Below are 27,151 nucleotides of genomic sequence, written 5' to 3' on the forward strand. Positions count from 1 at the left end.
ACTAGAGTTAGAGGTCATCTGCATGCTGGTAACCCTTCAAACCAAATCACTGAATGACCTCTTCAAGCAGCTTCCTATTGAAGTTAAAAAGCCTTGGGAGTTGCTATATTGGGGGAGGGGGTTAATCCTGTGAGCACTGGCGGAATCTTAATGCATGCTCACTTCAAGGAGTACATGAAATAGTGAATTAAGTGGTATTTCGTACGCAATTTTGAAAAAACGCAAACTTCATATACCCCTACTCTCCACACATGTACATGCAGCACACTAGACATGCAGTCTCAATTCATATATAAACACTCATATATATGTTCTCTTGCCACATTTCCAACCCTCCAGGAGTAGGGTAAGAGTAGCTGGAAATTGCACCTTTTATTTTGTACAGATCAGTCTATGCAAAACATCCCTCTGGTTGCCCTTTATAAAGCATCTTTCTCAAAATGAAACAGAGCATTCAGAGATGTGACACCTCCAGTCGCAGTGCTAAGCACCACCACTCTGCCTCTCCCCTGCTTTCTCCTTAAGAGTAAATGACAGCTCCCCTCCCATAGCTCTGGAATGAGGTTAGGGGGGAATTGCTGCCTTTTATCTCTCCGCGCTCTGCTGAGATTAGAAATATAATATCAGTCTTGACTGCTCCATCAAAATCCACTCTTATGAGGCAGTCAGAGGGATGTTTTATCTCCTGAGCAGAAGATAAAGCACTTTGACTGCTCTTTAAAGATCACACTACAGAACAGACAGTTTTTATCACCCGATCAAAGCAGGAGATAAAGTTGCAGGGGAGGCTTGGCTGGTTTGAATCAGGCTACCCTCGCTATAAGCAAATATCAATGTGTGTTATTTAGTTCTTCCCCTATTACTCAAATGGTTGTTTAGGCTGCCACTACTATAGTATGGGGCACTGGTGTGCCTGCAAAAGGCCTCAAGAGTAAGAATCCTTTCAAAAATTCACGATGCACATAAAGGCTGTTTGCTCTTCTTACTGAGTTTGTTTGTAGTGGCTCAGCCTCTCCCTTAAATGTTTCCATATTCCACTGGATGCCAAGAGTAGAAACCCATTGGCCATATGTTCTGAACAGAGGAGAGGTACACAGGTGTGATAGCAGCTGATGTAAGTAGCTGTTTCCCATTGGTGGGGGAGGAATGCCTGCACCATATGGGGACACTGACTTTTTTTTCTTGTCTTTTTGCATGTGGCAGCCATTTTGTGTTATGCCCCTACAGCACTTTCTCAAAATTCCCACTCTGCCTACTGCCCACCCCACACAAGTGGGCAACCTCTGAAAGTTGTCTTGTTTTCGAAGATGATATCAGCAGTTATTTTATTACAATTTATTATGTTCGTTGATTTCTACCAAAAAAAGTGCCAAAGCAATGCAAGATAGAATACAGACACCGTTGAAAAGCAAAAAATTTAAAACCATAATACAAAATTTCTAACAAGCTCATCCAGGAATACACCAAGAAAGGTAAGTCCTATCCCACCGAAAGATGAGCCCCATAGTAGAGACTAAATTGCACAGCTGTATTCCTGTTACATTTATATATACTTTGGCACAGTATTAATACCCATAGAAAGAACCTAAAGGTAAAAGTAAAGGTACCCCTGACTGTTAGGTCCAGTTGCAGACAACACTGGGGTTGCGCGCTCATCTTGCTCTATAGGCCGAGGGAGCCGGCGTTTGTCCGCAGACAGCTTCTGGGTCATGTGGCCAGCATGACTAAGCCACTTCTGGCGAACCAGAGCAGCGCACAGAAACGCCGTTTACCTTCCCGCCGGAGCAGTACCTATTTTTCTACTTGCACTTTGACGTGCTTTTGAACTGCTAGGTTGGCAGGAGCAGGGACTGAACAACGGGAGCTCACCCCGTCGCGGGGATTCAAACCGCCAACCTTCTGATCGGCAAGCCCTAGGCTCTGTGGTTTAGACCACAGCGCCACCCACATGCTAAGGCGTATTAAACCCATTCTTGGAGTTGCAAGTAATGGCTTCTGTTTGCCAGTTTTCTTTTGAATATAAGAGAGATCTATCTCACAGGAGAAACATGGGCTTCCTTTGGTATGATCAGGCACAGAGTCATCATGCACCAGCTACCAATTCCAATTCAGAAATGGTGTAATTGATTCAGATGCATGAATTTAGGGTTACGTAGTAGTGTACTCCAATAATGCTGTAAGAGATCTAGTGGGATAGGAGAGCTGAAAATAATTTCAACATATTTCACATCTGGCGGAATCAGGTATACACTTCCAGACTTAATGCTAAATACATTCCTTCTGGTAAATGAGCCACCATAGACACGAGAGAGTTGTGAAAATTGTGTCCCAGACTTTTTAGACTCATCTACCCATGTACTATCTGAAACCAAGGGGGCGCATTGATTGCCAGATGTGAATTTTTCCCCCCAGCTCTCCTATCCCACTAATAAGCTCCTGCAGAATTTCATCACTGAGCAAGTAGATGAACATATACCTTAACTGCAGTGCTGGTAATTAACATTTGTGTAGCTCTTGTGTGTTCAAAGCATTTCATATATAAAATCTCATTAGTCTTACAACAAACCTGTAAGCTAAGTTAGTATTATTATCCTTCACATTGTAGATGGGGGCAGGTGAGGCTGAGCTTGCCTATGCTTACCTGGCAAGATTATGACAGCTTCAAGATTCAAACCAGGCACTTCCCAAATTCATTGCATTAATTATAGCACTACACAACTCTCATGCACCTAGCCACACACTTTCCCCTATCTTTAACCCAAATACATACAATGTGATAATAAAATTTGTGATGTGACCTGTTCTTACAAAATTTGATTTCTTTTGTTGCATACAATAAATGATATGTATACTCTATTGTGGGCAGGATTATGAAGAACTGAAGGAATCGGGTTACTGTACCTAGAAGGACACTTGATCACATTAATCAAGACGCCAAGTTAGAACTTTTTTTAAAAAACAGCTTTAACAGCTGTAGTATCAGAAGCATTTATCTTTGTCCTCTCACATCTAGTAGCAACCGAGGTATACTATAACAGTGTGGCACAATTATTGCTAAATAGTAGTATTCAGACACTTGAGATTCAAAGGCAGCACAGATAATATTCTTACTTTTACAAAATTCCTGTCTTAAGGCAATGTGTACAGAAATACACATGGAACATCAGATAAGGGGACCTGGAATCAAAACTTGGACTTGCCTTTTGTTAGTGTCACAACAGTGAGATAAGAATGTCAGCTATTAAATGAGAATACGAAACTAGAAATCTGTTTCTGGTCATGCAACGGGAGAACCTATCCAAGAAGATTATCGTGCCAAACTTTTGCAAATAAAAGATGCTTTTTCTTCATAGTTGACACTCAGGAAACAGTACGATGACTTATTTATTCAGAAACAAGGACTATTTGTTTCCCGATGTTGCCCCCGCTCATCATAGACTGGAAAGCAGCTACAATAAAACGAAAATAATTAGTAAAAGAGCATTGTTCCTTTTTTTTAAAGAATCATTTCTTACTGGACTTAAATGTACTTGGTTCTTTGCTACCAAAACAATCATAATGCAAAGATCAGTTTCGTGCCTGTAAAATGATTTTTCTTCTGACAATTTTTGTAAGGTTAAGCATTAATGCATTGTTAAAAAGGAACAATGGCTACCTGAGATTTTTTTAATGCCCAACTATTTAACAGAATTATTAGATTTTATTCCCGTATAGATTTATAGTCAAATGCTTTTAAACTGAAGTAAATTCAGTTTAAATCAAACTCCTAAACTGTGTAAGGGATAAAGTTAGCATCCCATAGCTTTAGTGTTCATAGGAAGCCATATTTATAATGCCTACACTCAGGGCTGGTTTTTTTAAAGGGGGAACTCACGGGAACTCAGTTCCACCACATTCTAAGAGAGTGAGGGAGATGTTCATGGTGAGTTCTAGTACTTTAATTTCTAGAAAAACAGCACTGCTGACAGGGGCCCTCATGCAGCCAACTCCAATCCTCACTTGCCAGTTTACCTAATGGCCAGGAATGATGGGATATGTAGTCCAACATCCTCTGTAGGGTTGGGGGTGGGGAAAGGTTGAAGACAACACCTGTTACCAGATCTTTTCAACTGGAGCTGGAAAGCCTGGGGCTGTCTACCTGCTCTCCCACTAGACTATAGTTCATCCCTGCCCTGTACTTAAGGACAGGTAACTGTGAAGAGCAAATAATACCTTACCTCCAATGTTTTCTAAGCCTTTTACTACAGTCTCTTTAGCCTGTAAAAGTATAAAATAAGAAAGTATAAGGTGTTTGTTTTCTACTCTGCTTTTGTTTCCTAAAAGCAGACAGTTTTCAGCTCACTGGGGAATAAAAATAAATAAATCAAAAGAAGTTAGTTTTACCTCATTTAATTCACTAGAGTCAAAGATGAGGAACCGTTTTTTGCTCTGGGGGTCAGATCTTCAGCCATCCCCAACCCAGCCAGCCAATCCGCTTGCTAGTTACACAATTGACAGGTGGGTTGCCCCACCAACCTTTCGAAACCCCATGTGCAGGGTTCCCAAGCTTTGCACCCCAATGCTTTGCAAGCCACTCCATATTGTTCCTTTTGAGCTCTCATTTTGGAAGCTGAAAGCAGTCTAGAATATTAATTTTTTGTTTTTCTCAAAAAGCTTCTATGCTCATTGGATGAAATAGGATATTCGAGGCACTATACAATGACCAGGACAAATGAGAAAAGCTGGTTTTCATCATAAAAGCCAGAGCTGCAACCCATATGCAATTACCTTCTGATTTGTGTCATACCTTCAGTTTTCCCTCTTTGATCCATTGGCAGAGCTGCATAGTACTAGCTGCAAATTTCTCCACATAGTTCAGAACTAGAAATCTTTCCCTATGAAACAGGAGAATGGGTGTTTCATTCAGTAGGTAGTGATGTTAGCTGAAAACATTCCAGAAGGCTCGTTTTAGATTTAATTCTGCGTGCAAGAGGGGATTACCACAGCAGTTACCAATTTAAAGCAGTAATTAGATTTTCTAGCCCAACATTTCCATCTTTTGCAGAAACAACAGTATAGATGAACCCTAAATTGCCATGGCACAACAAATCCACTTTAAAACAGCAATTGTTTGCAATTAGGAAAGTGACAGGGGAACCCTAGGCAAGCCTGTTCCAAAGAAAGTATCACTGAGTTGAGTGGGGATTATTCCCAAGTAAGTGTGCATCCTCAGCGAACCAAACATCTGACAATATTAAGCGATATTGCAAAAGAAAACATTTCCCTACTTCACATACATTTATCCAATGAGCAGTTTATTACCGTATTTTTCGCCCCATAGGACGCACTTCTTCCCCTCCAAAAATGAAGGGGAAATGTGTGTGCGTCCTATGGGGCGAATGCAGGCTTTCGCTGAAGCCTGGAGAGCGAGAGGGGTCTGTGCGCACCGACTCCTCTCGCGTTCCAGGCTTCAGGAAGCTATCCTCAAGCCTTGGGAGCCCGCAGGAGTTCCCGCCGGGCTCCCAAGGCTTGCAGACAGCAGCCCGAAACTTGGGGAGTGCAGTGGAGCATGCCCTGGGCTTCGGGCAGCTCTCCGCAACCCTCGGGAGCCCGGCGCGACGTCGCACCGGGCTCCCGAGGGTTGCAGAGAGCTGCCTGGATCCCGAAGCCTGGGGTGCGCTGTTCAGCGCTCCCCAGGCTTCGGGCAGCTCTCTGCAACCCTTGGGAGCCCGGCGCGAAGTCGCGCCGGGCTCCCACAGCTTGCGGAGAGCTGCCTGTTCTGGGGGCTGGGGTCGGGGGAAGCTCGAGCTTCCCCTGCCCCAGCCCCGAGGAAAATTTTTTTCCCCTTATTCCCCCCCAAAAAAACTAGGTGCACCCTATGGGCCGGTGCGCCCTATGGGGCGAAAAATACGGTAGCTGCACATTTGTCCATGTGCTTCAAGCACTAGGTGCATTTCCCTCGAGAGTGAATGGAAGCTTTTCTTCCCAGCTTGTTTTCTGTCAAGTGGCTTCCTCACTGATGGTAAGCAACATGGATATTGGTTTCAGTAAATATCTGATTGATCTCTATTTTCAAATAAACATTTAGGGGACAACTTTCCATAAAGGTGCTGCAATGCAAAGATCTAGTAAGTCTGCCCTTAGGACAAAAAATTATTAACATGGCCTTTTAAACTGTGGGGTTGTTGCTCTTTGTTACTGGGTTGTGTATTTTTGTGTTTTGATATTGTAAACTTCCTTGCGATCCTCAGATACAGGGAGGTATAGAGATTTAATAAATAATAATGATAATTAATAATAATGTGTTCAGCCCAGGAGGTGGCTAGGCCAACAAAGGAGAAATACCTTGTGATATTTCGCACTTTCCTTATTTCTTCTATTGCAGGAGGCAGAGGAGGGGGGTAAGGTACATCCTTGTTGTACTGGGAGATCTGGCCACATAAAATGATATGGCTATTTGGATTCATCTGTTGGAGACAAAATGAGAGAGAGTACTTTACTGCCTTGCCATAAAGACTAAGCTGTAAACATACATAAAGTACATTCTGTTTCCATTGCTCTGTTCCTCGAGAAGGGATCTAGGGCTGCATTGCCGAGTGCTTGATTTCCTTCAGGGAATAAGATCTGCCCCAGATTCTGCGAGCAGCGGTTGGTGGAAACAGAAAAGGGTAAAGTCTCAGCTACTGTGATAAAAGGACAAGGAAGTAGAAGTATCATGGAGCTCTACAGACTGTCACTATTTCATGGGAGGAGTTCAAACACATATCAGAAGTCCAAATTTGCACAATTAAAGTTGATTAAAATTGGGTAATCCATACTGTGTTTAATGTGGATAGTAAGATTCCTGGACCTCCATTAATTCTCCCTTTTCCATATGATGTTTTCCTCCAAATCATCACCTTCCTACACTTTCTCCTTCTTCAATCTGGATTTTCTCCTACTAGATATATGCTGAAAAGGAGAGGGTATGAGAAGATCCACACTGAAGGAGCGGAATGTATGGGAAGGTCGTGATTTAGAAGAGAACATCATATGGGCGAAGGAGAATTAATGGAGGTGCAGGGGCCTACTATTTATATTAAACAACAATAAACAGTGGTACCTCGGGTTACATACGCTTCAGGTTACAGACGCTTTAGATTACAGACTCCGCTAATCCAGAAATAGTACCTTGGGTTAAGAACTTTGCTTCAGGATGAGAACAGAAATCGCGATGTGGCGGCGAGGCGGCAGCGGGAGGCCCCATTAGCTAAAGTGGTGCTTCAGGTTAAGAACAGTTTCAGGTTAAGAACGAACCTCCAGAACGAATTAAGTTCTTAACCTGAGGCACCACTGTAGGTGAACCCTAAATTGCAGTGGCACAACAAATCCACTTTAAAACAGCAACTGTTTGCAATTAGGAAAGTGACAGGGAAATGCAGTGAAAAGTAAAAGATGAACAAATTAATGGGAAGACATGACTGTAAACATTATGCATACAAACGAGGATGAATGCTCATTGTCATATAACTGTCCCATTAACAAATAAGAAATAATGCTCAATAAAGACTGGGAGGCCCTTCAGACTGGCAGGCCTTTTTGTGGGTGTATGTTGCAACATGTTGACACAATAGCAGTGCATTGATGGTAGTTTATACTGGTCTGTCCACACACCAGTCTACTTAAACAGTTGTTCTGCAATGCTTCCCGAGTGTTACTGAATTGTTGCTATCTGGAGGGGCAACTTTGCACAACAAAGGTGGGGCAACCCGCACTCCCCCCACCAGCAAACCAGAACTGTCTGGTGGAGAAATGTGTTTGCCACTACCAATATTCTCATAGGGGAACCCCAATTGGCTTCTGAGAGACCCCAGTATGCAGTCTGAAAAAACTTGCTAAATGGCAACTGTTAAAATGTTTAAATGTTGTTAACTGGTTTACCCATGCCAATTATGAGAACAGCCCAAAGAAACAGTGTGTGTTTACTATGCAGTATGAATCAGAGCTGAAGAACATTCAGTTCATCTGGCCTACATGCTGCTGCAACAACCAGAAATATAGTCTTTTCATGTACTCTTTTATATGAAAAACAAGAGTAAATATATGTCAACATACCCTCCATCTCAGTCAATGGTGCATTACAGGGGAACAAATTTAACTTGTCAAGCAACATGAACAATAGCAGTGAAATGGAGAAAGCTTTCTCCCATCCAGCTGAAATGTGCCACAAGAACACTTTACACCAGGAGCAGGGAACTGGATCAGGATGCCAGGCCAGATTATCATCTCTCTCACCTCCCACAGACCACATTTGGCAGCTGAGAAGGTTGTCTCAAATGATAACAACCTGTCTAGAAGTCCACAGCAAGGGTGGTCAAGTCAGGCTCGAAGGTAAAGAGTTCTTACAACACTCTTTTTTGCTCCATGTCTTACCTTGGATGGCAGTGGCATCTGGGGTTTAGAGCTTGGTTGAGCATTTAAAAAGGTACATATGAGAGGAATTGCTCCTTCTGATAGCTATACTTTTGTACAGCTTCAAGTCTGCAATCCTATATGCATCTACCTGGGAGTCAATCACATTGAACTTAATGGGGATCACTTCTGAGTGATACAAAGGATAACACTGTGGATGTCAGTACTGGCATTTTGAATTGACTCCGGAGCAGGGAGCTAGTTTAACTCTTAAAGATGGAACGTGCTCTAGATCTCTGGCTGCTTCATTCTGAATTGTTTCAGGTGTGCACAGCTGAACAGAAGGGCAGCACACAGCCTCCAATTAATTAAACAAAAAGTAAATTTAAAACGAAAGATTCAGAAAGGCTCTTGGCCACTTTTACAGTGCAATCCTTTTACTTACACCTAAGTCACACTGCCCTGAATGGAACTCACAAGTAAGCGTGAATAGGATTGCAGAGTCCATTTTAAAAAAATGTCTAGTGGAAACTGCACAGTGGGGTGAGGCGAACTGTGTAATCTCCAGAGACCAAAGTACAAGCCAGCGCAATAACTGGAAAGATCTCCTTCCCTGCCCCAGAACCACTAAACTCCCAGCGCAACTGTTCCTTAAAAAACTCTTTATAAGTTGTGGCCCTGTAGCTGTCTTTGGACATTTGCCTGAACAGACGAGGCTTAAAAGTTTGTAGAGGGAAAGGGAGGCACACAGAAGTTCCACCCTCAATGTCCCCACAGGTGGGAGCTCCTCTCAGGCCTTTGCATGCTGAGTGTGAAGGTCTAAAGGGACTTCTAGTTGCACTCAACCAAAGATCCTTAGAAGCTGTTGTGTGATTGGGAATCCAGATGGAGCAGGGCTCCCAGTCACTTGGAGACTTCTAGGCACATTCAGCCAGGCCTGTGCGGAGCTTGTCTGAGGCCCAGGGGAGGAGTCTTGTTAGAATAAAGTTATAAGGTAAAGGTAAAGGGACCCCTGACCATTAGGTTCAGTCGTGGCCAACTTGGGGGTTGCGGCGCTCGTCTCACTTTATTGGCCAAGGGAGCCAGCGTACAGCTTCCAAGTCATGTGGCCAGCATGACTAAGCTGCTTCTGGCGAACCAGAGCAGCGCACGGAAACGCCGTTTACCTTCCCGCTGGAGCGGTACCTATTTATCTACTTGCACTTTGACGTGCTTTTGAATTGCTAGGTTGGCAGGAGCAGGGACCGAGCAACGGGAGCTCACCCCATCGCGGGGATTCGAACCGCCGACCTTCTGATCAGCAAGTCCTAGACTCTGTGGTTTAACCTACAGCGCCACCGGCATCCCTTAGAATAAAGTTATAAACACAAACAAAAAAGCAGCCATCCCCAGTGGGGCCCCCCAACCAACTTAACCCTCCAACGCCTGGGGCAAGTGTACTCAGCTGCTCGCTCCCACCTGCATTCAGCTAAACAGATGCAAAAACCTCTTTTAAGCCATTTAAGTCAGCATGCAAAAGTCAGAGATGAGCACATGTGTGTGGGGGGGGGAGGGACATCATGGGCAGAGACTTGTATATGCACTAACTGCCCCTGTCTATGCACTTTTAACCTCTTTAAATGCCTAAAGAGGGTTCATAAGAAGCCTCACAAAGGTCCTAGCAGCATAGCTGGGCAAGGTTATTGTGATAATCTTGTCTTTCATCAGTCAGACAGATTTACAGTAAAATTCTACCAGTTTGCATGAAATCCAGAGTAATTTATGGGACGGCACAAAACGGGTAACATGCACACTCACTTGACTGATCACTGTATCACTGATGTCTCCACCAACATTGTCAAAGTACACATCCACTCCCGCCGGGCAGAGCTCGTGCAGCCGTTGTGCCACATCCTCTTTCTTATAGTTGATAGCCGCATCAAACCCCATTTCTGACACCAGGATAGAGCATTTTTCGTCGGTGCCGCAGATACCAACCACTCTGGAACAGCCCTCCAGGGAACCTATCTTAGGAAGCATCATAACCACAATCACTGCAGTTCATCAACTTCTAGCACTATGCAACAATTTGTCATGCATCATGACGATTCTTTAAAAAAAAAAAATTGTAAGAAAATAACCAGGATACAGTGGAAACACAAGAGTGAGGGTCTGAAGTCAGTGCATAAGAGATTGTCCACAAAATTGGTTCCAATTCACTCCACTTGGGATTGCAGATAATTTGTTTTGGTGCTTTGGGATCAATGAGTGGATCGACTGTCACTTTCTGCTACTCCTTTTACCATGTCCACTACTTCCTCAATGGTTTCATATCTCTTCTGGCACTGCTTGCAACTATTTCCTATGCACAGAGTATTTCCTCCACTTGTTGATCCCTCAGGTATCCACAAAATCAGAAAAACTGCACAAGCAAATGGACAATTGCCTGACTTTGTGCTTTTATGCACTTCTTGGGCGAGGAAAGGTTTTTTAAAAACAAGAACAACATCAACAACAACAAGGTGTGCATGCCCTCTTGGTACTTAATCAGCATAATAGAATCAACAAATCAGAAGAAGGGAAAAGCACAATAGAAAGGGCCATGTGGTATGAATAGAAAAGACCAAAGTTGCTGTAGACTACTTCAATCTAATTCAAATGTGGAGCGGGCGTGTGGATTAACAGCTAACTAATTATGAAATGTGGACAGGACTCTGTGTCGTGCAGCAGACTCACAGCCACAGTGATTTGCTTGAAAAAAAGCTGCTACAATCACAAAAATCACACCACCAAATGTGTCCACTTGGAGGTGCTGGTTCACACAGCCAGCAGGTCTATGAAATGCCAACTATATCATGAGTCTGTGGCCTTCCACACATCCCTGGCCATCTCTCCTGGGCCACTGTTTCTCAGCCTTGGCCCCCTCTATGCAAAACTGATTTAATCAAAGGCCCTCAATTTCACCTGCTATCCCCACCAAGGTGAAAGCTCAGCCAGCTTCTGGTGAGTGATTAGAAGTGGTTTTCATTGGGGTGTTGGGGAGATGAAGGAGATTTGGATATGTTGGTTGGTCCAAATCTTATGCTTGTTTTTTGTTGTTGTTGCTGCTGTTATTCCTGTGACGTTGGAGTCACTACAGCACTATTCCATCCTTTACCACTGGGGTAACGTGAGAAGTCTGGAACCACAAGGAGGAGCCCTGCTGTAGCTCTTCCACACATCAGTACCAACTCCATTTCTCAAGGGTGGACATTGGCATGGGAAGGAGCCTCAGCATCCCCCCTACATGGTCCATGGTTTCTCATCTGGTGGCTCCCACATCACTGGGATAACATGAACACAATTTCATCTGCAGCTAATACACTTTACCTCAAAATATGCAAAAAAGCAAAAATCTCCTCTTAAGATGCAAATACTACTCTTAAACCAGCTTACCTGCCCAGCCAATGAACCACAGGCACCAGCAGCCCCACTGACCACCATAGTTTGATTGGCACCTGGAGACACATGTCCTTTCTCCCTTATTCCTAGCAAAGATGTCAGCCCAGTCAAGCCAGCTGCACCCAGAAAATGGGAAAGATGACCGTCTACAAGCTGCGGATCAATCTGAACAGAGACAAGTTGTTTAAAAGGCATAGTTATAGCACCCCAACCCCCTGAATTAAATGGAACAATCAGCTGCCTTTCCTCTATGCAAGAACTCTACCTTCTCAAGCTGCTTCCCATCTAGGATGGCCTTCGTCTGCCAGGGCCAGTAGAAGGAAGTTACAAAGTCTCCTGCAGCAAAACGGGCATCTTTGCTTTCCTCCACAGAACCAATTCCCCCACCATCAGTGACTTCAGACAACTTCCAGGACTGGAGGTACTCAGATCCAGAGTTTTCATTCATACGGCATCGCTGAAAGACAAAATGTTTGCCATGAGATAATCCTTTAAAATACAACCATGTATAGTTATTCTGAACATCTCTTAACATTACCAACAACTAAAACCCTGTCTTATCTTTGGAGCTTTTTGCTTTTATCTTCATCCATTCCTCTTCACAACAGGGTCTTTTAATTTTTCCTGTATTAACAGCATGGCAATGCACAGTAACACTGAAGGAAATCCTATTCAGTTCCACTTGACTAAAGGGCTATGCTATTATTATTTTCATCAGCGTTCAAAACTCCCATTGTTCTAGGCGCGCTTTGCGACAGGGAATTTCATTAGCGCGAGCAGTTTCTGAGCTCTGGGTGCAATACTGTGCCTAAAATTTCAGATTAAAACTGTATACTGGCAGGAAAGGAGGACCTTTTTTGCCTCCCCACTTCCAGCCACTCTCTGAAGACTGGAGAAGAGACCCTCTTAAGAATATTAGGGTGAGTGGGCAGGGGAAGCATGGCTTTGTTTTTGCAGTCTTCAGATAAGGATCAGACCATGTGAAAAATGAACATAAGATTTTAGCTGCAGTTCATTCACTTTCAGCTTTGTATTCTGGTTATAAAAAAGCGAGCCTAGACATTCCCTTGTTGCACCCATAACCTAGGTTTAAAGTGTCATTTAGCTCCTAGCTTTCATATCTCAATTTTTAACACTGATTATCATCTATTTATTTATTTCCTGCCTTGTTCCCTCACAGGGACTTCCAGAAAAAGTAAGAACAGCTAAAACCAAGAGGGAAAAAACCAATCGTTTTATTCACTGAGTAGGAAAATAATAACGCTTTTCCAACAACACAAGAGACGACTCTACATGTGGACATCACCAGATGGGCAGCATCGAAATCATATTGATTATATTCTCTGCAGCCAAAGATGGAGAAGCTCTATACAGTCAGCAAAAACAAGACCTGGAGCTGACTGTGGCTCAGATCATCAGCTTCTTATAGCAAAATTCAAGCTTAAACTGAAGAAAGTAGGAAAAACCACTGGGCCGGTAATATACAATCTAAGTCAAATCCCTTATGAATACACAGTGGAAGTGAGGAACAGGTTTAAGGATTTAGATTTGGTGGACAGAGTGCCTGAAGAACTATGGATGGAGGCTCGTAACATTATACAGGAGGCAGCAACTAAAACCATCCCAATGAAAAGGAAATGCAAGAAAGCAACGTGGCTGTCCAACGAGGCCTTACAAATAGCGGGGGAGAGAAGGAAAGCAAAATGCGAGGGAGATAGTGAAAGATACAGGAAATTGAATGCAGATTTCCAAAAAATAGCAAGGAGAGACAAGAAGGCCTTCTTAAACGAGAATGCAAAGAAATAGAGGAAAACAACAGAATGGGAAAAACCAGAGATCTGTTCAAGAAAATTGGAGATATGAAAGGAACATTTCGTACAAAGATTACCATAATAAAAGACAAAAGTGGAAAGGACCTAACAGAAGCAGAAGACATCAAGAAGAGGTGGCAAGAATACACAGAGGAATTATACCAGAAAGAAATGGATGTCTCGTACACCCCAGGTAGTGTGGTTGCTGACCTTGAGCCAGACATCCTGGAGAGTGAAGTCAAATGGCCCTTAGAAAGCACTGCTAATAACAAGGCCAGTGGAAGTGATGATATTCCAGCTGAACTATTTAAAATTTTAAACGATGATGCTGTTAAGGTACTACACTATGTGCTAAACTATGGCAAGTTCTTAAAGAAATGGGAGTGCCTGATCACCTCATCTGTCTCCTGAGAAATCTCTATGTGGGACAAGAAGCTACAGTTAGAACTGGATATGGAACAACTGACTGGTTCAAATTTGGGAAAGGAGTACGGCAAGGCTGTATATTGTCTCCCTGCTTATTTAACTTATATGCAGAATTCATCATGTGAAAGGCTGGGCTGGATGAATCCCAAGCCGGAATTAAGATCGCCGGAAGAAATATCAACAACCTCAGATATGCAGATAACACAACCTTGATGGCAGAAAGTGAGGAGGAATTAAAGAACCTTTTAATGAGGGTGAAAGAGGAGAGTGCAAAATATGGTCTGAAGCTCAACTTCAAAAAAACAAAGATCATGGCCACTGGTCCCATCACCTCCTCGCAAATAGAAGGGGAAGAAATGGAGGCAGTGAGAGATTTTACTTTCTTGGGCTCCATGATCACTGCAGATGGTGACAGCAGTCACGAAATTAAAAGACGCCTGCTCCTTGGGAGAAAGGCGATGGCAAACCTAGACAGCATCTTAAAAAGCAGAGTCATCACCTTGCCAACAAAGGTCCGTATAGTTAAAGCCATGGTTTTCCCAGTAGTGATGTATGGACGTGAGAGCTGGACCATCAAGAAGGCTGATCGCCGAAGAATTGATGCTTTTGAATTATGGTGCTGGAGGAGATTCTTGAGAGTCCCATGGACTGCAAGAAGATCAAACCTATCCATTCTTAAGGAAATCAGCCCTGAGTGCTCACTGGAAGGACAGATCGTGAAGTTGAGGCTCCAATACTTTGGCCACCTCATGAGAAGAGAAGGCTCTCTGGAAAAGACCCTGATGTTGGGAAAGATGGAGGGCACAAGGAGAAGGGGACAACAGAGGACGAGATGGTTGGACAGTGTTCTCGAAGCTACCAACATGAGCCTGACCAAACTGCGGGAGGCAGTGGAAGACAGGAGTGCCTGGCGTGCTCTGGTCCATGGGGTCATGAAGAGTCGGACACGACTAAACAACTAAACAACTAAACAACAACAACAAAGGAAAATAATTGGCACTATTGTACCCTGAGTATCTATCTACAACATCTGTCTATCTAGCAACCTTGTGCTCAGACTCTCACTTGTAACAGAATAAGGGAAGGTCCATAGTTCTATGGTACAGCATCTGTCAAGTTGGCATGGAGAAAGTCTCAAGAATCTCCAGGTAGGACTGGGAACATCCCCAGTCTGAAGCCTTGGAGAGCTCCTGCCAGCCAGTGCACACAGTGCCGAGCCAGACAGAACAATGGCCTGGTTCCGTATAAGGCAGATTCCTATCCTCCTAGACTGGAATGTCGGTAGTTCCAGAGCAGACAATCCTTACCATTTATTAATGCACTTCCTTTACCAGGTTTTGTTGGTAAACAAATTAGAACCTGTGAGCTTGTGAAATATTCCCTGTTCCCTTACTCAGAATATTATGGAATAAGGTTACTAAGGGCCAAACTAGACACAATATTGGTCACATCTTTAGTTCTTGTATAGACCATTTTAAAATGAAAATAAATAGACAGCACAGGGTGAGGACAATTGAGGGGCAGGAACTTTGCAACCAACACATCCTGATTTAAGGCGAGGAGCAGAGAGGCTACACTGGCACCTAATAGGAGCTTTACCCCCCATTGAAAACAACAGGTTCAGAAGCCCTTATGCCACAATACTTCCCCCGCTTTTTGTTGCAATAAGCCAAGGGTATAGAACCTGTGGCTCTTAAGATGTTGCTTGGACTTCCAGCTCCCATCAGCCCCAGCCAACCTGGACAACAGTCCTGGGTTGACAGGGGCTGGAGTCCAACAACATCTGAAGGGGAGCATGTTCCCCAACCCCGCAATAGCCTAAACACAGCTACTTCTCTGAATCCATTCCTCCCCACTCACCCTTGTTCTGGGCCCTGTTCTGAGGTAAACTTGTAATTCTATATTTGTGATGTAGAGCAGTGAAGGAATCTTAAGAGAACTGGAAGCACTCAAGCAGGCTTCAAAGAAAAGCTATCTAGCTATGAACAACACTTGGGAGATCGCATGGTTGGCTCATACATGTAACACTATGGGATGTCCACATTCTCATGACAGAAGCAAAGCAAGATCCTGATAGTCTTCTCTCTCTCTCTCTCTCTCTCACACACACACACACACACACAGCAGTTATGTTAGGGTCTGGTTATATGGCGTCCGGACGTATGGCAATCCACGTCAGAAGTGTAGATTTTGGTGAATTTCCTTAAGAATAGCTCAAAAACATTTATTATTATTATTTAGATTTTACAAAAAAATAAATAAATCTCAGAACCTTGCCAAGCTTTTGTGTCCAGATTTTCACTTTTAGAAATATGGGAACCCTAAGTTATGTTACTTTCAATCCTGACTACTGTGATCACCTAACTGTTTTAAACACTCAGGCAATTTATATGGGCCACACCTAGGAAAAAAAGACAAGTATGTGTATACATATCTTGCACATGCATGCTCAGGACCTCAGTTCATAGCTATCTATGCTGGCCAAAAGACCCCCAAATCAAAACTGTACATAAGCCAATATGAATAATTTTGATGACATTAAATGCTACAGCTGGCAAACTGAGCTTCTGTGAGCTCCAAATTTTATTGCATGCTTATCACATAACCACCTGCCACACACACTTACCATATAAGGGTCAACAGACAGATAAAGCGTACGAACTTTGACTTGACCCTCGGCAATTTTATCCGGTAGGGTAGCTTCCTCCGTACGAAAGTTTCCTGCAACTGGCTCTCCATTGACACCTAGAATGGGTTAGGTTACAAGTTGAATGGCAAAATTTCTCTCTTGGCCAGTTGCTCACCCTCCTCAAGCGTTCCAGCAACTGGGCAAGCGCCAGGGGAAAGCAGGGTTATATTCTAACTTCAGACAGCAAGCAGGCACCTTTCCATGCATGGGGCGGGATGGGAATGAGGGAAAAGCCCAGCAAGCTTGTTCCCCGTCCGTCACATATTGGTTTAGGCAGTTGTCAGAACAGCTGCAGAGGGCGGCTAGAGCAGCTAAATCAGGGTTTTAAATCTACATCTGGGCTCAGATGACTCAAAACAAACCAATAACTGAACTCCAGTAAACTTTATTGCCTCATCCTGTGAACTCCTACCCCAGGCATCTCCCTATCAGTTCCTCCCTGTCTCCTTATGTTTCAACTCTGCGACTTCCCTTCCTCCTAGTATATTTCTCCATCTCGCCGCTATTCCTGCCTGCCCTGCTTGCTTCCTCCAGGCAGTCCTCTATTATTTCTAAAACTTGTGAATTGAGTGTGATACATATGCCGGGAACAGATCTGAGGAGGCCCTGAGCCCTTTGAGGTCCTCCCCAAGTACCCCCCCCCTCCTGGCAGCACCAGAGAGCTGACTGGGTAGGCAGTAAGAAGCGCAGGGGTCAGCAAACTTACCACACCTCGGGCCAGTGCCTCCAGCACTGATCATGTGGCAGGCCAGAGGGCGGGGGAGCACATGGCCATACACATGCGCACACACTATTTCCAGCGCACTTCCGGGTTGGAGGAGCACCAGAAATAGCTTGTGTGCATGTGCACAGGCCTCCTCCGACCCAGATGTGCACCGGAAATAACGCTTGCGCATGCACAAATGATGCTTGCGCATGCGCACAAACTATTTCCGGTGCTCCTCCAACCCGGAAGTGGGCAGCCGCGCAGCGCAGCACCAGTAAGAGCGGGTGGCGGCGGCAGTCGCCGTGGGCCGGATAAACGAGTCCCTCAGGCCTTATCCAACCTGCGGGCCTTAGTTTGGGGAGCCCTGGATTAGAGGAGCAGGAGGTGCCCCAAACGTGCTCCACAGCTGCCAAGTACTCCTCTTAGCATTACCCACAATCCACCGAGCAGAAGCACTGCACCAGCCCAGATAGCTGCAATCACCACTATCTTCATTCCCCCCCAAAAATTTCTCTGGGCCTTGAGGCACTGGGAGAAGAAACATGGTAACTGTAGCCGCCTGTGTTTTCCTCTAAGCATTGAGGCCTACTTAAAAAAAAACCAAAGGACAATGAAGATCCGTCTGAGCCAGCATCAGCTGTAGTCGGCCCTCCAGGGCCCCCAGCACCCGCCTGCCATTGCTGTCTGCTGACTCCAGGCCTGACAAAGCATATTTAGTTCAATGATATTCTAACTATGCTTACATGAGTTTCAGCAGGTACCGTCTGTTTCAGCTTTCAAATCGCCTGCTGCAAACTTTTCTATTCCGTCAGAATTGTGCAGGCAATTAAGAATGCCTATTTCCTCAATAGTTAGTCGATTCCCGATTTCCGTGCATGGTTTTTAATCATATTTGGTTTTATGTGTAATTGTTGTAAAGCCCTCTGATTTTTTCTTTTCTTTAAATGAACAGTGTTATAGAATTTTTTTAAAATAAATAAATGAATGAAAGCAAGCTCCGGAAAAAACTCTGGGACTTATCTGAATTAGATACAGGATTTCAGGAGCTTGGGAACTACTTAAAGGTATCTTTCCAATATGCCAGCGACATAAATGGAAAAAGTTGGGAAAAGATAATGAAAACTTAAGAGCAAGGATGCTTAATAAACTTGAGAGGAAAGAGAAATGAACAACTGGCTAGAAGGATATATGCCGCCATCTTAGCCATTCATCAATTACTTCTTTGTAGGGATTGGCCAATTTGCCAATTTCAGATTCTCTGTCATTTTTCAAATCTTAACTTTTAATTTTTCATTTTCATTTCATTTCATTTATTTATTTATTAGATTTATAAACACATTTTATCTTCCAAGGATCTCAAGGTGGTGTACAATCATTCTCTTCCTCCCCATTTTCCAATATTCAGTTCTCCACATTTTGAAATCAGCTTATGATTTTTGTTTTGAAAGTCCTCATGAAAATTCATTAGCATTTTAGTGATAACTTATACTAATTGACACATTTTTATATGCAGGTTTAGCCTATGATACATATGTTTACAAATCAAGTTTTCCTACCATGCATTTTGCATGTTATTTTGATGGATATGTGCATTTTTATGCATGCTTTACTCTAGTATGTGCACTTTTGTACGTGTTTTTCTGCATGTGAATTGTAAAATTTGGCGACCTGCAGATTTCAGAGGATGACTGTGGTTTGAATTGACATATCCTTTCAGAAAGCATGAATTAAGCAGGTTTGCCTTTAAAGGTGGACTGAACTGGATTTCTTTCCCATACCTAGTTAGTGGTACTAAATTGTTCCCTATTGTTATTGGTATGAATCACTAATGCATGTGCAGCTCTTGCTACTTACAACATATGGGCTTAAGTTCACACCACACTTTGTAAGATGATACTATTCTTAGTAAGCCTATTGCTTACACTGTTGCATTCTTACAACAACAGCAAAGATAATTTTCAAAAACACTTCTGGTATAAAAAGAATGCCTGCTGTGAATGCCTCTCTGAAGATTTTACATAAGCCGTTAAAAGGTTTCACCACAAGCTTTTTAGCACGACTGTCAAAAGCTTTCTGCAGAAATCTGGCTGGTAGTTGCATTTTTCCTGCCTGGCTTCCACATTATGCAAGCACACCAAACTCATTATCGTTCTCCGACAAGTAGAAACATACCAGGGCGTGAGCTCAACACAACTCTTTGTATAATCATCAGTCCTCTTGCCAAAATCCTGCACAGTTGGAAGTAGGTTTCACTGCAAAGCAAAAGATATTCAACACAGATAAGGTTACAAGACTTCTGTTTTAGGGTAATAAACGAGAGGACTTTGGTTGTGTTCACACATAACACTAGACCATGGTTTCTTTTAACCATGGTCTGCTCAGCAAATCATGAGTTGTCTCACAGAGAAGCAAACAAGCTATGGCTTGTTCCACCAAGGCTTGTTTTGTTTTCCAGCTGCCCTTGCATTGTGCTTTTGTAACTTGGCAAGCATTTAGTTAAACAAGGCTGTTGAGTGCAGATAAAACACCAAACCATCATCCAATCAAGCTAAGGTTCATAATCCAAAAACAAGGCACAGCTTCATATCATAGTTTGTAGACAGAAAATATGCCATGGTGAGTCTGTTGGGCAGGTTTTGGAGGATCAAACAAACCACACTTGGGCTAGACAAACCATGGCTTAGAGTTGTGGGCTAACCAAGCCAACGCAAGAAGTCAAAGAGAGGGATTAGATTTATCACTTTGGACATTAATTGGCTTCCCACAGACACAGAAAATACAAACAACTAAGCATCTATCAGAGTTTTAGGTACGAAAATCCAGCAAAGTGCTGTGCTTTCTTCTCGGCCTCTAGGACTTGCAAGTTTGTTGATGGGAAACAATGTTAGCAGGCACAGAAGGTGAAGAGCAGATTGCAAAAGCATGGTGTAAAGAACAAAGAGGGAAAGAGCTAGGCTTGCTAAAATATGCAAGAACCATGCAAACAAAAGCCATTTTAAAAATAACATTAATATAAACACTAGCACTTTGTCTTAATATGCTTCAGAAACTGTTCTGGCAACGGGCAGGAACCCAAAGCTCAGCTGTTGAAAAGCATTTGCAACCTGGCTTTTCTATGCAGCTGGATATCAATGGGCATTAAGTCAAAGCTTCTGCCAAGGACAATGCATTTTCCAGCATCAACACCAGAGATGAGCCCATGTTGGTTGGTAGATCTTCAAGTACAAAAGCTGCAATCCTAAACAGACTTAATTACAAGTAAATCCATAATAATAATAATAACCATTAACATAACTAACCATAACAACATAAATACGATTGAGGAACTGCACCTACAAACTCTTACTAATGGCATGGCTTTATTATCATCAGAGATACTGCACCATTAACAGCACAATCCTTTCCTGTGAACTATGCTGATTTGAAGAAGGTAAAAGTCTTCTTGCTGTTAAATTATGGATCTGGGTCTTGTTCCAGGTAGAAGAAAGATCACACCCACCCTAATTCCTGTGACATTCATGCTATTTTATTATATTTATTAAAAGACCTGTCATTCTGGGGAAACAATGGCACTGCTGAAATCTTCAGTTTTTAAGAAACGAAAATTGGAATGTCTGTATAGCTGCACAGCATGTACATCCTTCCAAACGTTTGCAGTCCTTAGCCGCTTGAAAGAGGAGTAGAGGTGACTGTGAAGTCAAATATCACATTAGTGATACAAAGTGTCATGAAGCATTTAGACCACACAACCTTTGAAAGTAATATGTTGTTATGTAAAGATTGGGCACTCACCTTTGGATTATGCAAGCTCTATTTTTGCAGATACATAATGCTAAAATTAGAACACCATGGCATACACACCACCCATTATGTTAGGGCTGCCATATTTCTAAAAGTAAAAACCAGACTTAGGGTTGCCATATCTCCAGAAGTGAAAATCAGGACAGAGTTGTTGTTGAGCTTTTGGGGGCATGTTTGGGACATGTTTGGCCCAATTTTACCCCCCCCCCCATGGCCCGATTTCAGAAATGATCCAGGACACCATTTCCAGAGGCGAATTCCAGAACACGTCCTGGAAAATCAAGATATATGGCAGCCCTACATTATGTTGAAACACCTGCCCATTTCTAATAGCAGTTTTCACAATTCTAATAACAGTTGCGCATTACGATAAGCTGGACTGAGCAACAGGTAGTATGTACATTACACTTAAGTACACTTTAGAATCAAATGCAAAGGACAAACTCTGCTGATATTGAAAGAAGAATGGTGAATTATTAAGGCAAACTGAGATTTTACTTTGTGGACAGCATTAGCAAATAATTACACTATTTATAGAAGGTCTCCATATGTTTTTGAGTGCATTTTTAAAGCTGACATTTTATTCCATGGAATGTTCAGTCATCACATTAAAACAGATGCACATTTATTTCAGAGCAGGAGGTGGACAAAATAATTATAATGCAACATGGGAGTGGGATTCAAAAACAAAGGGATGGAATTCAAGGATCACAGAGGGGAAATCCTCTCATCTTCATGCATGTCCTACAGAGTGAGACAGTGTTTGATCAGATCTTGGCTTAATTTTGAAATACACACTACCCACATGCTCCTGCCTTCGAGAGCCAGCAACCAAACCATCTCTATACTTTCCCATTTTGTCTGAACTGGGAAGCAATGGTTAGCAATTCTGGAGCAAGCCATGATATTAAACCAACTTCAAATGAATAAATTGTGACTTAATATCCTGGGTTGTTTTCAAAGCTGTTAATCATCATTTCCCATTTCTGACCAAATGGAAAACTATAGCTTATGGAAAAGCAAAAGGGATGTGCATGCCGAGAAAAACGCTGTGATTTTCTGAACTTTCCCTGAGTGCTCAGGGCATGAGAGGCAGCCCTTGAAAAGAGATTCAGCTTGTAATTTCAGGCACTTCCTTTCACTTGCAAAAGGGAAGGGTAGTTTATTTATCTGTGCCTCCAAATCCTAGCAGTGCATAGACTCAGAAAACATGCTGGATTATTACTTGTTGTTATGACTAATGTATACAAAGGTATACAAACTCTTGTTTTGCTCCATAGGGCAGCCCTTTTGTGCTGGCACCAACATCACATGAGTACAGTGGTACCTAGAGTTACATACGCTTCAGGTTACATACGCTTCAGGTTACACACTCCGCTAACCCAGAAATAGTGCTTCAGGTTAAGAACTTTGCTTCAGGATAAGAACAGAAATCGGGCTCCGGAGGCACGGTGGAAGCGGGAGGCCCCATTAGCTAAAGTGGTGCTTCAGGTTAAGAACAGTTTCAGATTAAGAACGGACCTCCGGAACGAATTAAGTACTTAACCTGAGGTACCACTGTACTGGCACCCCAGTTTTATAAAGCAAAAAAAACAAGCCTGAATGTATATATTATGAAAAGTGATGGGGTGGGGTTCCAGTTGTTTGTAATTAGTCATGCTTTGTTTTATTCAATAATAACAATTTTTAAAAGTGCAAAGGAAAAAGGGGAAGCAAGATGCACACACCATTTTTTAAAAAGCTATGGGAGAACCCTTGCACGTGGTTTACAAGCCAGAGATGGGGATCAGCCATTACTTTTTTATCCCCGAATCCTAGGTATGCATCATGATAGTTAAACTTCAGGGAGTGACTATCTTGGATCTAAATCTACAAGCTACAACAGCCAGCCTAAATCTCACATTTCTTGTTTTAGGTTCTCTCCCCCACACCCCATCCCGCCTTATGAAGAGATCTGGAGCATTCAAAGCTTGCCACAATTTTGTGACATTCTGGTTGGTCCTTGACCTTGCAGACATGTTACTGGAACTACAGACCTAGGCATCAAAAGAAAAAAAGAAAGTAAACTGTTCCTGGCAACCCTGAGGTCACTGGGAGGAATAATGTTTTCAACTGGCGCTGCTTTTAGATGTTTCTAACAGTAATCATCTTTAGAATGTTTAAACTGTTTTAGAACACTTTTGTTTTCTTTCAGTTTTAAACTGCAGGTCTGTTTGACACGGTGAGCTCCTACAAGAGGAAAGGCAGGATATAAATTGAATGAATAATAATAATACTACTGTAATTAGTAAGAGAAGCTGTAGGTGAATGCCCTTTGCTCTACAGGCTTTGCAGATAGCACAGATGGAAAATGCTATCTGGTGACATATAACCATCAGATATTACTTGGGTGGGTGAATATCTTTTTCTGCCCAAGGGCCACATTCTCCTCTGGTGACCCTTCCAGGGGCCACATGCCAGTGATAGCAGGGCCAGAGGCAAATGTGGGCAGCACAAAGCTTTTTGTCCTTAGTTCAGCAGGCTAGTTTCTATACACCCCACACAGCCGTCTCTATCCACCCAGGAGGCAGAGATCAAGGCCACATTCTGGCCAGGGGGACAACTCAAGGAAAACATGAAGCAGGGCCAGGGAGGGGCATTCACTTTTCATCTTTGAGCCAAGTTCCTATATAATATTAGGATAAAAGGTAAAGGGACCCCTGACCATTAGGTCCAGTCATGGCCGACTCTGGGGTCACGGTGCTCATCTCACTTTATTGGCCGAGGGAGCTGGAGTACAGCTTCCGGGTCATGTGGCCAGCATGACTAAGCCGCTTTTGGCAAACCAGAGCAGCGCACGGAAACGCCATTTACCTTCCTGCCGGAGCGGTACCTATTTATCTACTTGCACTGTGTGGTTTCGAACTGCTAGGCTGGCAGGAGCTGGGACCAAGCAATGGGAGCTCACCCCGTCGCAGGGATTCGAACCGCCGACCTTCTGATCGGCAAGTCCTAGGCTCTGTGGTTAAACCCACAGTGCCACCTGCGTCCCAATATTAGGATAGGTCCCACCAAAACCTATAATCTAATTTCCTGACTTATATGTGCAAGAACAACAACAAGAAGAAGAGAATCTCTGATGGATCCGTTGGTAGAGCAAGTGACTCAATTTCAGGACTGTGAGTTTGAACCCCACATTGGGCAAAAGATTCCTGCATTGCAGAAGGCTGGATGGTCGCTTCCAATTCTATTATTCTTCTATTTTGCAGACAAAACATGTCGCCCTTTGATTTCTATATGCCTCCCCTCGTCCTCGCCGATCATCACCTACGCAAGAATTGGTAACACTTTCCAAAGTGTCAACCGCACCAGAGGCGGCAGCTCACATCTAGGTTTTCATTTCTTTTCTTGCTGGCTCCTGCTAACTTAATAGCTGCACAAAGGAAAGTTTAGGCAAGGAAACTGTTCAGTCACCGCACCACCGTGCAAGGGGGGGGGGACTTCACCTGCTGAACTTCCGCCTGGCATGCAGCTCTTGTCATGCAGCTGCTAAAAAGAGACAGGAAAGCTGCTTCGGTGGTCAGGAGGTGGGCGTGGTCAGGCTGCACAGAAGGCGAGGCAAGGGACTCAACAGTTTTGCAAGGAAACTTATTTAAAGTTTGTCCCATAGGCAGCTTTAGAAGGCGCCTTGCACCGAGTCGGAACACTGGTCCACCATGCTAGCTGAGTATTGTGTACCTCGACTAGCAGCGAATCCCGGGACTTCAGACGGGGCTCCCGCCTGCCTGGAGACGCCTTGCAATGAACCTTGGACCTTTTGCATGCAAAGCAAACATTTTACTGCCATTTTACCGTTCCCCAAAGAAGCTAGTAACTGCTAGTCCCTGCAATGCAAATGCTTCTTGCTGGAGAGGAGAAAAGGAAAAGCCCTTTGCAGGGGGGGCTGGGTTCCTCCTCCTCCCGTTTCTCCCCCCGAGGCAGAAACCGGCCGATCACCTTGTCGGTAATGCACGCAGGCCCGAGCCAGTCCTTTGCGCTCCGGATCGCCAAGAAATCGCGCGAAGGGCAACTAGCCCTCCGGAGGAGACCTTCCCAGCATGTGCCTAGCCTGCCTCTTAAAAGGGTAATGCAGGGAACCGCGGGCCCACTTAAAAAGGGCAAGCCTTCCCACTTAGGTATGGTCGCTCCATGGATAAAGAGCAGTCGAAATTGCAGCCTTCCATTGCTTTGGAGCAGAGGCACTTTCGTGTTTGTTGTTCTGCTTTTAAAACTGCAGTCCTAGGTAAGCTTATCTGAGAGTAAGCTCCATGTATCAGTGTGGGATTTGACTCCCAAAGCGGCATGCCTGTAATCGGGGAAGAGGAGAGATGCAGCCAGTGTGGTGTAGTGGTTAAGAGCGGTAGACTCGTAATCTGGGGAACCGGGTTCGTGTCTCCGCTCCTCCACATGCAGCTGCTGGGTGACCTTGGGTTAGTCACACTTCTTTGAAGTCTCTCAGCCCCACTCACCTCACAGAGTGTTTGTTGTGGGGGAGGAAGGGAAAGGAGAATGTTAGCTGCTTTGAGACTCCTTCAAGCGGGATATCAAATCCAAACTCTTCTTCTTCTTCTTCTGTTTGAATGACAGGTCTTCTGACCTGGGAACTTTGACCTGTGGGATGTGTAATAGGAGTGTGTCGTTGAATCCATGCTCACTGTATTAATTTGATGTATGAATAGGCACTGGATTTTTATTTTATTTTATTATTATTTTGCTCCAACTGCTGCTGCATGCATTTTTCTCTCTGCTTCCACTGTATCATTACCAACACATAATTCATACTATTGGGACGCGGGTGGCGCTGTGGGTTAAACCACAGAGCCTAGGACTTGCCGATCAGAAGGTCGGCGGTTTGAATCCCTGCGATGGGGTGAGCTCCCGTTCCTCAGTCCCAGCTCCTGCCAACCTAGCAGCTCGAAAGCACGTCAAAGTGCAAGTAGATAAATAGGTACCGGTACCTCTCCGGCAGGAAGGTAAATGGCGCTTCCATGTGCTGCTCTGGTTCGCCAGAAGCGGCTTCATCATTCTGGCCACATAACCTGGAAGCTGTACACCGGCTCCCTCGGGCAATAAAGCGAGATGAGCGCCGCAACCCCAGAGTCGGCCACGACTGGACCTAATGTTCAGTGGTCCCTTTACCTTTAATTCATAATATTAATTTGGGGTGGCTGTGAAACTCTAGAAGCTCAGAATATTTTTCGCAGTCACAGAATCAGAATTGCAGGGTTGGAAGGGCTTATGTGATAATAAATTCATTAATCTTTAGATGCCCAGTGGATAGCTCAGTTGGTTAGAGCATGGTGCTGATTATGCCAAGGTTGCAGTTTCAATCCCCATATGGGACAGCTGCATATTCCTGCATTGCAGGGGGTTGGACTAGATTATCCTCATGGCCCCTTCTAGCTTCATGATACAACAATACTTATTTTGTGGTACTTTTTTGGGAAGGAGGAGGCTTTATTTTGGGGATTGCATCAGAGTTGCCAACCACCTTAATCCGGCCTTGGTTAGAAATTGGCTGGACATGGCACACGCAGTACATAGTTGCAGATTGGTCGTGTTTAGTATCAGGACAGCAGAAGCAAACTCCACTTTATTCCTTTAATCATGATAGTGATTTAAAATAAAAATCAAAGCTGGTAAATAGTGGTTTGTTTTCCTCTTCTTACATATCAGGAATATGGAAGCAGTTGCAAAGCATGGAATAGCAGGAGAAGTGGTATGTTAATTGTGTGCTTCACAACTCAGCTAAAACACTTGACCATTATGTATTTGCCCCAAAGTTAAAGGATGAAGAGATCCCAACAAAGAATGGATACAGAAACTAATGGTGTATGCAGAAATGGCAAAACTCACTGGAAGAATAAGAAATCAAGACAGCAAACTTTTTAGAAAGGAATGGAAATGGTT

General features: G+C 43.6%; 1 protein-coding gene across 3 annotated transcripts; it reads right to left on the minus strand.

Annotated features, from left to right (window-relative positions):
* Nucleotides 1-1,320: 1,320 nt before the first annotated feature.
* PTGR2 (prostaglandin reductase 2) lies at nt 1,321-25,305 on the minus strand. Of its 3 annotated transcripts, none has more exons than XM_080995157.1 (10): nt 25,199-25,305; nt 19,595-19,674; nt 16,654-16,772; nt 12,056-12,247; nt 11,785-11,955; nt 10,168-10,377; nt 6,325-6,446; nt 4,787-4,874; nt 4,218-4,257; nt 1,321-3,449 (listed from the first exon to the last, which is right to left on the minus strand). In XM_080995157.1, exons 2-10 carry the CDS (start codon nt 19,629-19,631, stop codon nt 3,385-3,387), a joined length of 1,044 nt encoding a protein of 347 aa, XP_080851283.1. In that variant the 5' UTR covers nt 19,632-19,674; nt 25,199-25,305; the 3' UTR covers nt 1,321-3,384. The 3 variants fall into 3 exon arrangements, with proteins under 3 accessions (XP_080851283.1, XP_080851284.1, XP_080851285.1); XM_080995158.1 differs by lacking the exon at nt 25,199-25,305 and adding an exon at nt 24,941-24,960; XM_080995159.1 differs by lacking the exon at nt 11,785-11,955.
* Nucleotides 25,306-27,151: the final 1,846 nt, after the last annotated feature.

The sequence above is a fragment of the Podarcis pityusensis genome (assembly GCF_964106645.2).
Source record: "Podarcis pityusensis genome assembly, chromosome: 1".
Classification (NCBI taxonomy): domain Eukaryota; kingdom Metazoa; phylum Chordata; class Lepidosauria; order Squamata; family Lacertidae; genus Podarcis; species Podarcis pityusensis.